Raw genomic sequence first — 15,731 nt, forward strand, 5'->3', positions numbered from 1 at the left:
CTGGAACAGATTTCGGGTTATGGACATTTTGAATCACTGCACTGGATTAAATCTACATAATCTCCCAAACCAATTGCCTCCTCAGAGACTCTATTGTCTCACTGATTACTGAGGATTTGCAGCAGGTAATAAGTGATCTGTGATGGATTATATTCTCAAACTAACCTCCCGAGCCAGTCCAGCAGCAGCAGCAAGGGGATGAGAGAGGGATGAGAGGAAACGAGAGAGAAAAAGAGGAAGAGAAGAAGAAGGGATGAGAATGTGAGGATAAAGCTGGAGTCTGGTTTATAAGCCGCTGGTTGGGCAGTACAGCAGCTAATAGTGTCACTTCCTTTCTTTAAGGTGTGTGTGTCACAGAAGGAGTCCATTCTCCAGCATGTGTGTGTGTGTGTGTGTGTGTGTGTGTGTGTGTGTGTGTGTGTGTGTGTGCATGAAAGCATGAGCATGTGTGCAAGTGTGTGTGTCTAAGTAAGTCATCATCATATCGATTGACAACACAAAGCCACCCGGGAGCTACAGATCGACAAGGAGGGAACACACACACGTCCAACACAGAACAGTAGCAATGTACAGTAGAATGCACACAGCACTGATTCCCTGCAACAACTCCACGCTCCAGTGCTGCTGCCACGCTGTGTGATCCACACAGAAAATGACTCAGGTTAAGGGGAAAAAGGCCTGGAGCTACTTTCTCATGATGATACATCAGTGCAGTAAAACATTTGTCATTTTGAGTGAAGACAGGCAATTGCAGTGAGAGTAATGACTGATATTTTGTCTTCCTTAAAGCCCACCAGGTGGTTCACATTAATCTCGAGTTAGTCTTGTCTTTTCTCTTTTCTATTCACAGGTCAGAGGTCAGGCGCAGCTGCAGACAAACTGTAACGAAAATCACTCAGGAAGACCAGCTCTCCATCTTTTCTCTATTTATTTTCACTTCCTTTCCAGCTGAAGCCGGCTGAGCGTTCCACTCTTCTTTAAACACTCATCTTGTTCCTGTCAAAACCTGTTCCTTTCTCACCTGCTGTGAGCAGTCATTTCAGCGTCTGATCCACTCCATTCACCTCAGGTTTTCATCTGAACTGGCTCTCTGATTGGTCCGTCAGGGTTCCCGCTCCAGATCGCGTCCATCTAGATCTTCAGCCAGACTTATTCTTCGTCTTCTCATCCCATCTCCAGTGTCAAGACTCCATCCGGGAGTGGTTTCTAATGAAGCTCATAGCATGATGACGCACTATCAGGTCTAATCACTAACACTCCTCACATACTGCAGATCTTAAATAAACTACATAAATGCATTTATTAATGGCTCTTTAAGCCTTTTTCAAGTGAGTCACTGATTGAACTGAAGCCAAGTCCAAACAAGTGTATTCTCCATTCTTCAAGTATGAACTGAGAACCACATACAGTATCATAAGTGCTGCTCTCCAGTGTGCACAATGCAGTGTATGCTTTCTACATTTATGATTTATCTTTTGCTAATTTTATCACAAACTTATTATTAAACATACATTTGAATTAGAGAACAACAGCTGCTGTTTCATTGTCTTATGTGTGATTATGAAAATATCACCAGACCAGACTATTTATTGATTATGTCATGGCACATTTATATTTAATATCAGGGCCATAGCTAACACTGAGGACAGTGAGGTTATTACCTCTATGTTTTTTTCTGACAATCTGGAGATCCTTTCAATCTGTGCAGCAAACTTTACACACGGTGGATATTTCTTTCTTTTTTTATATCTGATTTCAGTGCTTCTAGATTTAGTAAACTTAAATTTGACTACTTTTAGGTCAACAAAAATACATAACTAGAGAACCATTACCATTTCTCCACTTCAATTTTATTCCTGGCACTTGCAGAAGCCTTTGAAATTGTTACTACTTTATTGTTGTCATTATAGCTTCCTAATAATTTCACTTAATTTGCAGTTTCATGGAAACAACTATGCCAACAGTGGGGAAAAAAAACAAAGTTCTGGGACAGTTATTTCAATTAGAGTTTAGTTCTGTGAACTTGGAGGTTGTTGTCACTGTTTCTTTTAAATAAAACTGGCAGTAAATATAACTGCTAACTTCATAAATAACATGAAAAATCCAACTTCCTTCTTAGTATTTAGGGGGTGGGAGAGTTCGACTCATGATCTCAGTCCTGTTTACTCACACATTTCACAAAATAGGATGAACACATTACTATTGTACACAAACTAAAATACTATTAATGGCTTGTTTCGTGCTCAATGGTACTTCAGCAAGCAGGATGTTTTGCAACTCGAACCTGGTTTCTCTACTTTCTGTGAAAAATGTCTCTGAATTAAAGAGAGTGTGAAGCCAAAGCTGTGCCTTTAAACCTAGTCTGTCAAATTTAGTTAACTCAAAACACATTACATAGCAAAAAGTGTTAAATAATAGACACTTTTCATTACAAATGAATGGGAGATAAGCACTCAAAAAGTCTGAAACTCTAAAAAAAAAAAACAACATATTACCCAGAAAGCACAGTCCTGACAAATAAACCTGAAGATAAAGATGTAGAAGATCTACTTAACAAACTGTCATCATCACAAAAGAAAAACCAAAAAACAGCAGTTTCAGCACTGAAAGAGGATGTTGGAAGTTTATTACTGAATTTTCACTCATATACTTATATTAATTATGAAGGAACAATAAAATATTACATCTGGATCATTGTATAGTATTCCCTTTGTATCCAACAATCATATATTCTACAGATACAGTGTCAACAAATGTCACTACATACCTTTTCTAATGTATATCGCATGCTGTCTTCACTATCTGAAGTGTACAAACACGGCTGCTGCTTTTTATTTATTTAACTAGTCCAACAGTAAAAGATGGGCTCATTATTGGGTGAAACTGGAGGCAAGGAAATGGGACAGTGGGGAAGAAAGAGGGAGAAAAAAGAGGGAGAGAAGACATGACAGCCAGAGGCCTCAGGGTGGGCCCGGGGGAGACTAGTCACACCAAATGTCTAATAAGAGTAAAGTCAAGGAGAGCTCGTGTGCATGATGCTGAAGTGAGCCTGGTGTCTAATGGTACACTGCTGTGTTTGTGTCAGAGTATGATGTTGTGCGTGGCTGTTTAAATGTGTGTTTTCAACATAAACAGGACAGAAATAACAGAGGTTAAAGCTCATGGCTGACAAGAAACAACCCCCAGGCTCCTTCTGGTGGGTAGGAAACTAGCTAACGGCGTTAGCATACCGACTTCTCTCTCCTCTCTCTGTGTGCCATGGCAGCACAGGCCAACGTCTGAACATGCACTCAAGGAAATACAACTAAAGCTGCCCTTATTAGTGTCATGGGTTTGGAGTGAAAATCATTAAAGATTGATTCACAAGCTAATGTCCAATAATTTTGCCTCAGTGGCTATATTGACCTTTTGGGAGTTTGAATTAACTCAGGTGGACAGTAATACATCAGTGCACATGCTAACCATTTAGCATGTAGTTTAAGTAATGCTAGAGCTAGAACTTATTATTCCAAATTTCCCGGTGATATTTCCTGCTCAGCAACAATTGCATATTGTATATCCACATCCAACAGACACAGTGACATTAGCATTCATTTGAAGTCATGTTTTCAGCCACAACACGTGAGCAGAATAGTAACTCATCTTTTAGCTCTGTTTTGGTCTCCACCAACTCATTAGGACAAAGTCTGCATATTAAGTTGATAATTCTCTGTGGGGTTTTCATTATAACACAGTCATTTGTTCCATCATCAATATAGAGATTTTGATTTGTGCAGTTTTACGTCTAATATTAATTAACAGTTCTGTCATTTTAAAGGTCAAACTCCCAAAATGTTATTGCAGTCCACTTACATGAAACAATATTAGACCGTCACCAAGTGACCACAAAGTACCTCTGGTAGGCTACATACAGTTCATCTGAACATATCCAGCAGTTCCACCTGTAAACTGTGCTGGCACCTTTATTCTTTCCAGACCTACGAAGACTGTATGTCTACATTTAAAGCCACTGACAGCTAGAACCAAGAATATATACCTGTATGGTGGAGTAAGAGTCTACAGGTCAAGAGTTACTTGAAAAAGCCATTTTTAAATGTGAAATACATGTGGTTTGAGTATTTTTCATATGCAATATATATATTACACTATCTAAAGGTTGGTCATGTTCGTCTTTTTGTCTTCTAACAGACTTTTCATCACATTAGCACCTGTGGAAATGGTCTGAAACTGATGCACTACACAACACTAATACTGGCTATCTGTACTATAGGTGCAGTTATTGTATTGGACAAGGGTAGGGTACTTAGTAGTTTAGTTAAACAGTTAAATTTATGGAGAGGTTACCACAGGTTTTGGCGAAGATGTTTTATCCTATTTATCTCATCATCCAGTATCAAAAAAACCTTTCCCTAATGAAACAAGAACCAAAAAATCCAAGCTCAAAGTGCAAAGAATAAAAACCTTCCTTGTGCCTTGTTGAATATTTAAAATGCGCTCAACGACTCTCTTGCTAAAAGCACTCGACCTCCAGTGACCAACTAGTGGTACAAGTGCATTTAAAAATACATTTAAAACTGAAAGATGAAACAAGATCTTTCACCTCAAAAATGAGAGTAAAAAAAACCCTTGTGGTAATAAGTACGTGGTAATAACGAACAAACTCGTCTTTAAAAACAGCAGAATATGTGAGTTTGAATACTTGCCACTAGATCTGGAATGGCTTGGACCAGCTCGACCCTAAACGCAGACAGCCTGTGAGGAATGTGTCGACTTTTTTTTGGCAAATAAACCTTTGGGTTTGAGAAGACTGGAGGCAGTTTCACCTCCGAGTCCACTGCTCATCCTCTGACTCTGCAGCACAGTGTATACATTAGTGTCCAAAATGAGATAGGTGAGCAAAAACATTTACATACTGTATGCAGCGTGGCACGGTGGGAGCAGGACAGCCAGAGGTGAACAGGCTGGTAATCTATGGCTGTTTCATCAGAGATCAAGAGGTCAGTGTATTCATTTCAAGAAAGTGCAGAACCCAGCAAGTGTATGGTGGCGTTGTTGTCCTCTTAATGACCAATTAAACTATTTATTAACTGTTATTGGATTCAAGCTTCTTTCCTTATGGTGCCCAACTTAAAATACCCTGTTGTATTGTATGTATCTCCATGATGATTTCAGGCACATCAAAATACTAAATGCACATTGAACTTGCAAGGGCGAAAACCTTTTACACTCTGCAAACTGTTAAAGCAGCCTGAACCTTCATCCATCAATAAACACAACATTAAATAACCACAAAAGAAAAAGTTGTTAAAATTCAATTTAAATAGATAATAGTTTACAAAGGTGTGGGTGTGTATGGGTGTGTGTGTGTGTGTGTGCGCGTGTGTGTGTGTGTATGTGTGTATGTGTGTGTGTGTGTGTGTGTGTGTGTGTGTGAGGGGGGATAATCAGACAGACAGGCAGCCAGTGCTCATCGAAGGAGGGAGACAGGAGAGGACGAGAAAGGACTCACTACAGCTCTCGACTTTCCTCAACCTCTCCCATCCTCCGTCTCTCCAGCACTTGTGGTCAGTAGTAAAATTCACGTACAGCTAAACATATACACAGAATAAACATACAGAGTGCCAACATTTTACCCCTCAAAGTGGACAAGACAAGAACAAAAAAACATCAACATTTTTCTGTTTAAAAAAAAAAAAAAAAACGGCAAGAAAACAAAGAGCGAAGAAGCTTTGATGCAGACGCTGTTTAAATTAAAGTACCGTTTAGTTTGGGCACCAAAATGCTACATTCAGTATTTCAATCTAACATGCGGTGTGGGATGTTTTAAAGGTAAAATAAAACGTACATAAGCTGTTCCTGTCTGATGCCAATTCTGGAAAGCAGAGAACTGAACTACACATGAAGGCAAGAGGAGGTAATGCTTTAGATTTTGAAACTTCAGCGAAGTTAAAGCATCAGAAAACTGCAGACTTAGCTAAAAATACACAATAATGATTTCTCAAATTGAGTAAATCAGTGTTTCAATTAGAAGAGGAGGGAAAACCCTGGTGTGTTTTCTTCAAATGGTGATTTAAACTTAAAAGGCATTTTTACATTAAAATGTCACAGTGCAGCTGTACATCATCATCTGAAGACTGTCTCCTACAGTGGTGTCCCTCCGTAGGCTGCCAAAGTAGCAAAATATCTGCACCAACACACATGGACGCATGGACACACACACACACACACACACACACACACACACACACACAAAAAATGCTAAATCAGTGCAAAATAGAGCATCAAGAGTGTGTTATGTCACTTAAACCCTTCCTCATTTACACTGAAACCTACACACACACACACACACACACACACACACACACACACACACACACACACACACACACACACACACACACACACACACACACACACACACACACACGTTTTCTAGCTAGACGGATGTCTGCTCACCATCCCTTCTGCAACCTTGATTGGATTCTGACTGGAGGTTAAAGGCCAGAAACTTTATCCCAATCAATGATGCAAATCCTGGAGACAGGTGCAGGTGTGTGTGTGTGTGTGTGTGTGTGTGTGTGTGTGTCGAGGTGCAGTATATGAAGATAAGCAGGCTACATGAATGGGCAGCTAAAAACCACAAACTGGAAAAAAAAAAAAAAAAACAGTGAGGCTGCAGCACCACTTACTGGTCAGCTACTGACATTACAGTTAAAACTTCAGATCTGAAACCTTTTTTAAAATCAGGTTAACAATTGAGTCCTCTTTTCCTCCATATTCCCTCTCGATGCTCATTTCTGGAACATACATGTGGAAAGTGGAATATATTGCACTTATTGTAGCACAGACAGTAAAATCACTGGTCAAATGTTGCTAAAAACAAAATATCAAAAATTTGTCGTGAGAATTATATTTCTTTCCTCGACAAAGGCCTTTTCTGACCCTCTTCATCTCCCTACAGTTTGAATCTTTGCATCAAAAAAGAGGATAAAGCTGTTACAAACAGAAAGTAGGTGTGAACAGAAAGCTGGGGGTGTCACAAGACTGTACCAAAGCTTACTGACCAGACCAAAATGAAAAAGATGCAAAGAAAAAGGTATGAAAGGACAAAAAAATGTAAAAAAAACAAATGTAAAAACAAATGTTTGGTTATGATTCTTATGAAATCATCATGTGTCATCTGACAAAAACTGCAAAATAAAAAATAATATAGCTCTGTAGACATGAACAAAACAGTCTGTAATAAAAAAAAGGAATAAAATTAGTAAATAATCTATATCATTACTATCCCACATATTAATCATTATAAACCCCAGTTGAATGTATGTTTTTTCCTTTTTACAAGAAATAATTTTAACTGAACGACATCTCTGCTTCTGACAGGACGGGAGTGGACGAGGAAGTGGAATCAGCCAATGAGGCAATGCTATTGTCCATGCTCCTGTTCCAGGTGCTCCGATTGGGCGTTGACGGGAAAGAGGGCGTGGAGCAGTTGGACGGCGGGCCCGACCCCGAGCTGGGGCTGGAGCTGCTGTGATTGGAGAAGGGCGAGAACAGGGCGTCCTGTCGGAGACCTTTGTTCTGGAGCTCCAACTGTAGGTGTTGGCAGATTTCTTCCGGTAGTCGCTGATGCTCTTCCTCCAGTTCCCTCTCCAACTGAGCCTTCAGCTGGACAGGAAACACCAGGAAAACATGAAGAAATGTTCAAGTGTTCAAGTAACAGTTGGCGATTTCAGGAAATTCACTTCATTTGTTTTCTTGCCAAGAGTTAGACACATAATTGTACAGACATGAGAGTGGTACCAATTTTCACTTCTCCTTTTCGAGCATATATATATATATATATATATATACATACACACACACATACATACATACATAAAGTAAAGTTAGTTTTACTTTTTACTGAGGCTGGCTGTTGCTATCTCATCAGCTAGCTTTAGCTTGGTGTGGCTCCAGCTGGCTGACAGAGAGAGCAGTAAGTGCAACAGTGGTGTGTTTTTCCTTTAGGGCAGAGTGGAGTACAACAGAACAGTTTCTGCCCTTGAATGGGTTAGTTTGTGTGTGAGTCAGTGTGCGCTGCCTCACCAGGGGAAGTTCCTCGTCTATGTGCTGCAGCAACTCCCGCTGCCTCAATATCAGCTTCTCTTGTCTCCTGCTCTGAGCCTCCTCCAGCTGCGGTGCGAGGAAAGAGAGGTGACAGGAGAGGAAGATTTGGGAAGGAGGTAACGGAGGATGGGAGGAAAATTTGATGAAAATGTGGGGGAAGAAGGAGGAAAGCAGGGAAGAAGAAACAGATAGTACATAAGGGACAAGGAATACAATGCAAGAAGAGAAGAATTGAGGGTTTTAAGTGAAAACAGCAAAAAAACAGAAATTATACAGATGAGGGAAGGAAGGATGGCAACATTGGATTAGGAGGCAAAAAGATAGGCAAGTAAGAGAGGAAGGGAAAAGAAGATAATGTGAGAGAAGATTGGAGTAAAGTTGATGACAACAGCAGAAAAATGTACTATAAAGTAGATAAATGGACATTCTCAAGGACTGCTGGTGATAAGAGTGCATGTGCTAATGTGGACTCTTACCCCGCGGATTAAGGCGACAGAATCTTGAATATGTTTCCTGTTGATCTCATTCAGCTCCCTACAGAGTGAGACAGGAAGATGAAGAAAAAAGGTCTGACCGCCCAAATATCCAATAATCATATCAACGTCTGTGCATGAACACAGAAACGAGTTTATTACGTTTCAGCCTTGTCTTTGTCGCGGGTCTTGGCTTCGCTGATGCTATTTTGTCGCTTCCTGTCCAGGATCTTCTGGAGCTCTTTCTTCTCCCTGCAGATGCAGTTACACATCACCATTACATCCAAAGAAAGAGCAAGATTTAGAGAAACATTTTATATTTTTGTAGATGTTATTGAAAAAACCCAGATGCTTGTGGTGAATTCAATGTCTGGGAAAAAAGGGACAAAGGCTGTTTTAAAATCTATAGAACCGTCACTGTGACATAAACTAATGCAGAAAGTCATTTTGGGGTCCAAGTTCCTCTTCTCCAAACTATTGCAAGGTGAAACAGCCACACTTACTTCTCACACAGTTCCTTGAGCTTCTTCAGCTGAACTGCTTGGCATTCATAGGCCGTCTCCTTTAACTTCTGGAAGGCCTAAAAACACACCACAGCAGACGACCACCTGTCAGAGAATCACTGTGCAGATGTACGGAGGTCCCACAAAGTTTCTTGGAGGTCACTTAGAGATGAACTCTGTGTTAATGTTTGTGTGTGTTTGTTTGTGTGTGTGTGTGTGTGTGTGTGTGTGTGTGTGTGTGTTGTGTGTGTATTTAAGAATTCAAAGGAGGAAGCCAAATGTTGTTCCAAGTGTCACCTTGACTGTGCATAAGTGTGCAAAGACTGGGGTGTGCGTTGTTGTTACCTCTTGTAGGTGTGTTTGTTGCTTCTCTCTCTCCAGTGAGTGAAGCTCTTGTCGAAGTTTCAGCAGCTCCTGCATCTGCCATTCCCTCAGCTGGACCGTCTGCTTCTCCAGCTCCTGATCCAACGCTGTCAGCTCGCGCTGCACCGGCTCCTGGGGCTCGCTGAGCACACACACACGCACACACACACACACACACACACAATGACACAGATAATTAGGCCAGGTGCAACTTCAACACAAGTGTGTATTTAAGAGACCTTTTCGCCCTCTGTCATCAGCTTTTTCTTCCTCTTCTGAAGTCTATTACCTTAGTCTACCTATTTCCATCATCATCATTCTATCCAGGTATTTTATAAGATTAGTTTTCCTCGTTTCCTCCTCCCGCATTAATTGATATTTACATTTATTTATACTCCCCATATATCCATCCATCCTTACTTTTTCTTGATGCTTAGTTTGAGATGTTTCTCCATCCTACTGCGTCTCCTCTGGGAGTCAGATTGAAGCTGGCTACTCCGATTCTTCTGCTCCTTACTCAGCTGCCACACCTGTGTGTACACACACACACACACACACACACACACACACACACACACACACACACACACACACACACACACACAGACACACACAAATTTGTTTTGCGGCACACAAGCAAAAGAAAGTGATTTTTCTGTATCTGAAGCAAGGAGTGAAAAATTAAATATAATATAATATATATGGCTTTAAATATCAGTGTTTCCGTTCTGTTAGACATATATTGTGGGTGTGTGTGTGTGTGTGTGTGTGTCTACCTTCTTGAGGTGTTTCTTGCGCATGTCTTTGAGCTCTTTGCTCTGTTTCTTCAGCAGCTTCATATAGCTCTTCTGCTGCTTCAGCTCCTCTATAGAGTGGACCTGGACGTCTGAGGGACAGACACACACACACAGACAGAATTATAGCAAATCGCCAGTGCAAATCTTCAGGTCAACCAGCCACTTAAAAGAATGACAGAAGACATTTTCTACATGCAGCTCGACACTGTATGTGACACACAAGTCATTTCACTCATTTCTGTGTGGAAACAGATGCGCTGGGACCTTACCTGTCAGAACAGCGGCTATTAGGTCCTCCTTCTGACTTTGTGCTACACACGCGCACACACACACGCACACACACACAAATACATACAGTAGGATAAGCACACAGACAGTATGCATGAAATGAATGAAGGAACATTTAAAAAAATTCAATGAAATACTAAGATCCCTCATGAAAACCTGACATTTTGGGAGATGAATATTGTGTCACTTGTTTCTAGTGAAAAATATAAAAAAAAAATGCTCATAGTTTTCACACACTGCACAAAATCATTACATTAAAAATATGACAGACATGGACATTTTACATTAGCTAGCAGCTCCTTGAAGCAGGTTGGTACAAATACACTGCACATGGGAGGGAGACAGACATACAATGCAGCAACTTTTTCACTGTTAAACTTGCTCTGTAACCAAACTGGCAACCCACCACACTACTGCAAGTCTAAAACAGATGATGGGAGTTGTCTTACACAGTACTAACACAGTCTAGCAGACTGTTTTCTGTGCTGTCAGAGAGTAAATGAACTAGTAGTGTTACTGCAAAGTGTCTGATTATGTATTCATTTAGGATAACAAGTGAGGATTAATGCAGATAAACGACAGGTGTAGGTATTCATAAAGTATTCACACGTCTTACACGTAGACATTAAGACAATGTTTGTGGCAGCTTGTGGATGTGTCTACCTGGTGGGGCTAATTTCATCTCACTGGCTTCATCCAATGGGTAGGGAGGGGGGTTGTGGAAGGGGGAAGGATGTCGAACTCCTGGAATGATGTCACTCTCTTTCTTGGTCTCGCCATTGTTGGGCTGGTCGGGGACATGCTGCAACAAAAGCATCAGACAACGCATAGTGAATAACTAACTACTGACTCAGTGGGGTACAGATATTTCAAAAATGGGGGGGTGTGGGAAACGTTTGGGTCACAGATGTGGCTCACCTCACTGTTGTCCTCGAGGAGAACAGCCAGCTGTGTCTCTCTCTTGTGCAGCTGACTGATATGCTTAATGGGGTTGGTCAGAGCCTCTGCGTACTCTGAGAATAAACAGACACAAAACAAAACAAATAGTATCTTAATGTCATGGATACCATCAGGTTCATACTTCATACCAAGTTAAAGACCAGAGTCACATCTATTGAAGCCTTGAGCCTGTCAGAGCAAGCATCAAGTATTCAAGTACATCGCAAAGTGAAAGTGTGGGACTCCTTCAGCTCGCCTTTTCATGGCAGTGCGCTGGTTGGTGAGGCTGCAACTTGTTGTTTTTACACAGATGTGCCTAATAATCAAAGTAGATTAATGGTGTTAATGAGCTTTAGAAGAACTGGCAGGTGAATGTTAATACTGCTGGACAGAGGCTAGCCGTTTCCCCCTGTTCCCAGTCTATGTGCTAAGCTAAGCTAACCGGCTGTTTCATATTTACCATACAGACATGAGCGTGGTATTGATCTTGGCTTCATAAGATTCCATTTAGCCAATCTGCAAATTATTTCAACTGTTTATCCATTACTTTTAAACTAAATAAATAAATAAATAATCAAACATTAAAAAACATAACGGATAAGCAGTTGAAATAGATAGATAAAAGTAATAGTATTTCCCAAACTATTGTGTAATGGTGGGAAGTTTACAGTAAGTCCAGACTGAGTTACGTAAAGCGGCCTGAGTGGGTCGTGTGCTGTTGTTAATGTGATGTTCTTACCCTGGTGTTCATTGGGGATGTAGTCCTGGGCCTCAGTGTAAACCAGCAGGGAGGACAGGAGCAGGGACTGGTTCAGCTCAGTCTTCAGGTTGATGTAGTGGTAGCCTGGAAGGAAGGAAGAAACAAATAAATGAATAACTCCTGCAGAGTGGTGCTGGGTACAGCAGCATGTAAATGAATGGAGGTTTCCACTGAGTGTTAACAGGCAGTGCATCAGTGGTTGGTTCTTCTTCAACTTAAAAAAAATGGACCTCTCTAAATGCTTAAAAGTATGAGTGTGTTTATGAGTGTTTGTGTGTGTGTACTGACCAGGTCTAATAGCCGACACAGGGAGGATGCGGTGGCCAATGAACTTGCCGTTTTCTTCAAACACTGCTATCCTCAGAGAGGCCAGGGTGGGGAGGACCACCTGTAGGGGGAGGTGGTAATGTTCACGCCACATTTATGTCCATTTAACAACAGAAAATGATGTGAGAAAGACAGAGTTACCTTATTGAAGACAAACATTTCATCATCCCACACGGGGTCCAGAGAGTTCCCATTGGATGTTTTGGTTCTGTACTTCCTCTTTGTATCAGCGGGAAGTCCGAATATGTCCACTTCCACATACACGCCCACCTTTTTGTCTGTCAGAAACTGGCCTGAGATCACCTGGTGGTATTTAAATGATAAATGTTTATTATGGCAACTTTTGCAAACGTCCAAACGATCCCTTTAAACACACAGTTACACACATCAAGCGCGCTTTGCTCTCACCCTGATTTTGACTGTATTGGCGACGATCCCGTCCACTATGTTCTCCGTAAAAGGGTCAAAGTGTTTGTCTGTCCTCCTCATGAACTCTGGTTTCAGCAGGTAGCCGCTGCGGCCGTTGTACTCAAACACCCCCACGTTGAGCTGCATAGGAAGGTCTGGGAGAGAGGAATGAAGGGATGAAGAAGAGAGGGGGAGAAAGAGGGATGAGAATACGATAGAGGACGGTGCGAGAACGCCAATAAAAAAGAGGAATGGAGGGATTTAGAGAGATAAAGATGAGTTGAGAAGCTTTAAGTTGGCCTCTCTGAGTGTTAAATTATTTATAAGGCTGAGGAGACTTTATATTATCATTATTTACCACAGCATCTGCCAGCTTTAGAAAGCCAGACTGTTCATTATAAAGACCCTGTTTATGTCTTGGAATTCAATCAGATAGTTAATCTAAAAGCAATTTAAAAATGAAAACGTGGAAAGAGAAACACGGTGGAACAAGTCTGTTTATCATTTTATGTAATGTGGGAGTGTTCTGAAAATATAAAAGGAAAACACAGACAAGTGAAATATTTATACTTAGCACAAACATTTAAAAGATCCTGTGGATATTTAAAGTTACACTGTTCACCAAACTGCTGAGGCCGTCTAGTTCCTTGCTGTCTGAGAATAAAATAACAGGACTTACCAAGAGTCTGAAAGTTAAGCGCCACCATCTGGCAACCGACGTTCCAGAAGAGCTGAGGCATGTAGTTGGAGCTGTCCACCCTCGTGCCTTTAGGGTAGATTCGGCTCAGCTGGTTCTTATTGTACCTAGAGGAGTGTTGTTAAGGAATCGCGCTGCACATAGATGTAGGGTGGCGTGTGTCTGCCCACGCGGTTTCTTACAAGTTGGAAATTGCAGCAGATAAAAGGCAAACATCACTTTTCCAGATTTTTAGGTCAGAGGTCAAGAGGTCAAGAGCCTGCATCCTGATTATCCACATACACACAAGCTGTATCCCTCAGGTTCTCAATTAATCACAAGCCTCCAAGGATACTCGACGAACTCAATAGGTGAGCTCTTCAGGGTGTCCATGCCTTTGGTCTCCACAAATGATGACATCTCAAAGAACTTCTTCCTCTCTGGAGGACGGGAGAGGAGAGAGAAAATGAAGAAAAGAAAGAGTGGAGATCAACACAGGTACAGGGATTGATTAAGATCATTTATGTGAGACAAGACGGATCATTAACCACAAACGAGTCCATGCAGGCAACCTGTCCGACTAATGAGCTCCACACGAGAGTCATTTAGAGCTAACAAGGCTGCAAGGTCTCCGTCTCTCTCTGCGTCACTCCCACACACACTTACTGGTTGCCACCTCGAAGCTCTTGAATTTGACAGGTTCAATGTAGTTGACAAGAGTTGACATCTCCTCGGTGGCGTTCACCTCACTGCTGGCTGTACCCTGAGGGAGGCATATACTACTGATCAATCAATCAGCCCATCAGCCAGTCAAACATTATCAGTGCTGCTCCTGATGCATCTTACCTCATCAGTGTTTGGCTTTTTCAGATCTGTCACTGGTTCATCCTCCTCATCCTCCTCGCTTTCTCCCTCACCTCCTGGATGGATGTGACAAAAACAAATAATACAAAATCAGCCGTGCACTTGCAGCCTCCGTAAACCATCCAGTGCATTCTTCTTCTTCAACCCACCAAGGGATTTGCGAGGCTCCAAGTCTTTGACCATCCTTTCAGCTAGCTTCTCCTCCCCGTTGGACAGGAGCTGGCTCCCCTCAATGTCTGTCAGAGGACAGTCTACAACAAACACAGCACATCGATGTGTAGTAGCTATATATAGTCGAACTTTACAGATTTTCATTCCTCCAAACAGAAGCTGATTTTTACCAGTTATTACAACCAGAGAAGTTGAACCTACCGTTGTGGGGCGACGACTGCTCCTCCAGCTCTCTGCGTCGTATGCTGCCGCCACTCGAGGGCCGGTGGTGGTGGTGCTTCTTCTTGTTTTTAATGAGAATCTTCCCCAGCATCTCCTGAGGTGATGGGAGAGCCTGACCGGGGACCAGCTAAAGCCACGTAGGAGATACAGTAGAAAACAGATTTTGAAAAAGAGGAAAAATAAAGTAGATCTTTAATGGTGCGAGAGCTGAGCAGGGACAGGTCAGCAACTCTGGAATGTGACAAGAACATCAGAAACCTTTGAACAGAAGAGATCAAGGGATGAAAGAAAAAACACAGACTGACAGAGGAACAACTTGTTTTGGTCTGTGAGTAATCATGAGGCCCTGTGATAAAGGTCACAGTAGACTAGCAGCCACAACATATTATCCAAATTTAATACTGCGACATCACAGGACTCACAGAACCACAGTGTTTCATAAATCTAAATAAACACAACCCAAACTCATTCCAAATCAACAACAACTTTGCTGTTTTTTTAAAACTGTGAATGATTGTGTTTAGTTTAACAGTCGTATCGCTCGCCCACATGGAGGATGACTCCTGAAACACAAAGATATAATTGCTTCAGACACAAAACAGCACATCTTGTACATGTGCCCACAAATCTCTATTTAGCCCGTGTAGCCAAGCTCTAAACACTAGAGTGAAACATATATGTCCCGTCACATCATGACATGTAACATCAATCCCCTGTCACCAGTAGAAATTAAAGTATCTATTAAACTGTCTCAGAGCCGCGACACTCAGTCTGGGTCATCGGTCAGGTGTCGTTTTGATGAGCCTTTTATTTCATGAACTTTGTTTTGTG

At 41.5% G+C, this 15,731-nt stretch overlaps 1 protein-coding gene across 3 annotated transcripts in view; it reads right to left on the reverse strand.

Annotated features, from left to right (window-relative positions):
• Positions 1–2,595: 2,595 nt before the first annotated feature.
• The window catches only part of plcb3 (phospholipase C, beta 3 (phosphatidylinositol-specific)), a 53,338-nt gene continuing 40,202 nt past the window's right edge, over positions 2,596–15,731 (reverse strand). Inside the window, exons 14-34 of one of the 3 annotated variants that reach the window (XM_056369235.1) lie at positions 14,880–15,027; positions 14,657–14,758; positions 14,490–14,563; positions 14,310–14,406; positions 13,999–14,083; positions 13,647–13,771; positions 12,968–13,122; positions 12,701–12,862; positions 12,521–12,620; positions 12,212–12,316; positions 11,452–11,546; positions 11,197–11,335; positions 10,515–10,556; positions 10,225–10,334; positions 9,869–9,969; positions 9,431–9,590; positions 9,086–9,162; positions 8,745–8,834; positions 8,586–8,643; positions 8,089–8,175; positions 2,596–7,668 (exon numbers count right to left, since the gene is read on the reverse strand). In XM_056369235.1, the coding sequence (XP_056225210.1) occupies positions 7,354–7,668; positions 8,089–8,175; positions 8,586–8,643; positions 8,745–8,834; positions 9,086–9,162; positions 9,431–9,590; positions 9,869–9,969; positions 10,225–10,334; positions 10,515–10,556; positions 11,197–11,335; positions 11,452–11,546; positions 12,212–12,316; positions 12,521–12,620; positions 12,701–12,862; positions 12,968–13,122; positions 13,647–13,771; positions 13,999–14,083; positions 14,310–14,406; positions 14,490–14,563; positions 14,657–14,758; positions 14,880–15,027 (2,427 nt within the window). In that variant the 3' untranslated portion in view covers positions 2,596–7,353. Of the gene's footprint in view, positions 7,669–8,088; positions 8,176–8,585; positions 8,644–8,744; positions 8,835–9,085; positions 9,163–9,430; positions 9,591–9,868; positions 9,979–10,224; positions 10,335–10,514; positions 10,557–11,196; positions 11,336–11,451; positions 11,547–12,211; positions 12,317–12,520; positions 12,621–12,700; positions 12,863–12,967; positions 13,123–13,646; positions 13,772–13,998; positions 14,084–14,309; positions 14,407–14,489; positions 14,564–14,656; positions 14,759–14,879; positions 15,028–15,731 lie in introns of all 3 variants that reach the window. The other 2 variants (XM_056369234.1, XM_056369236.1) reach the window with 2 other exon arrangements.

This window comes from Seriola aureovittata, chromosome 23 (assembly GCF_021018895.1).
Source record: "Seriola aureovittata isolate HTS-2021-v1 ecotype China chromosome 23, ASM2101889v1, whole genome shotgun sequence".
Classification (NCBI taxonomy): Eukaryota; Metazoa; Chordata; class Actinopteri; order Carangiformes; family Carangidae; genus Seriola; species Seriola aureovittata.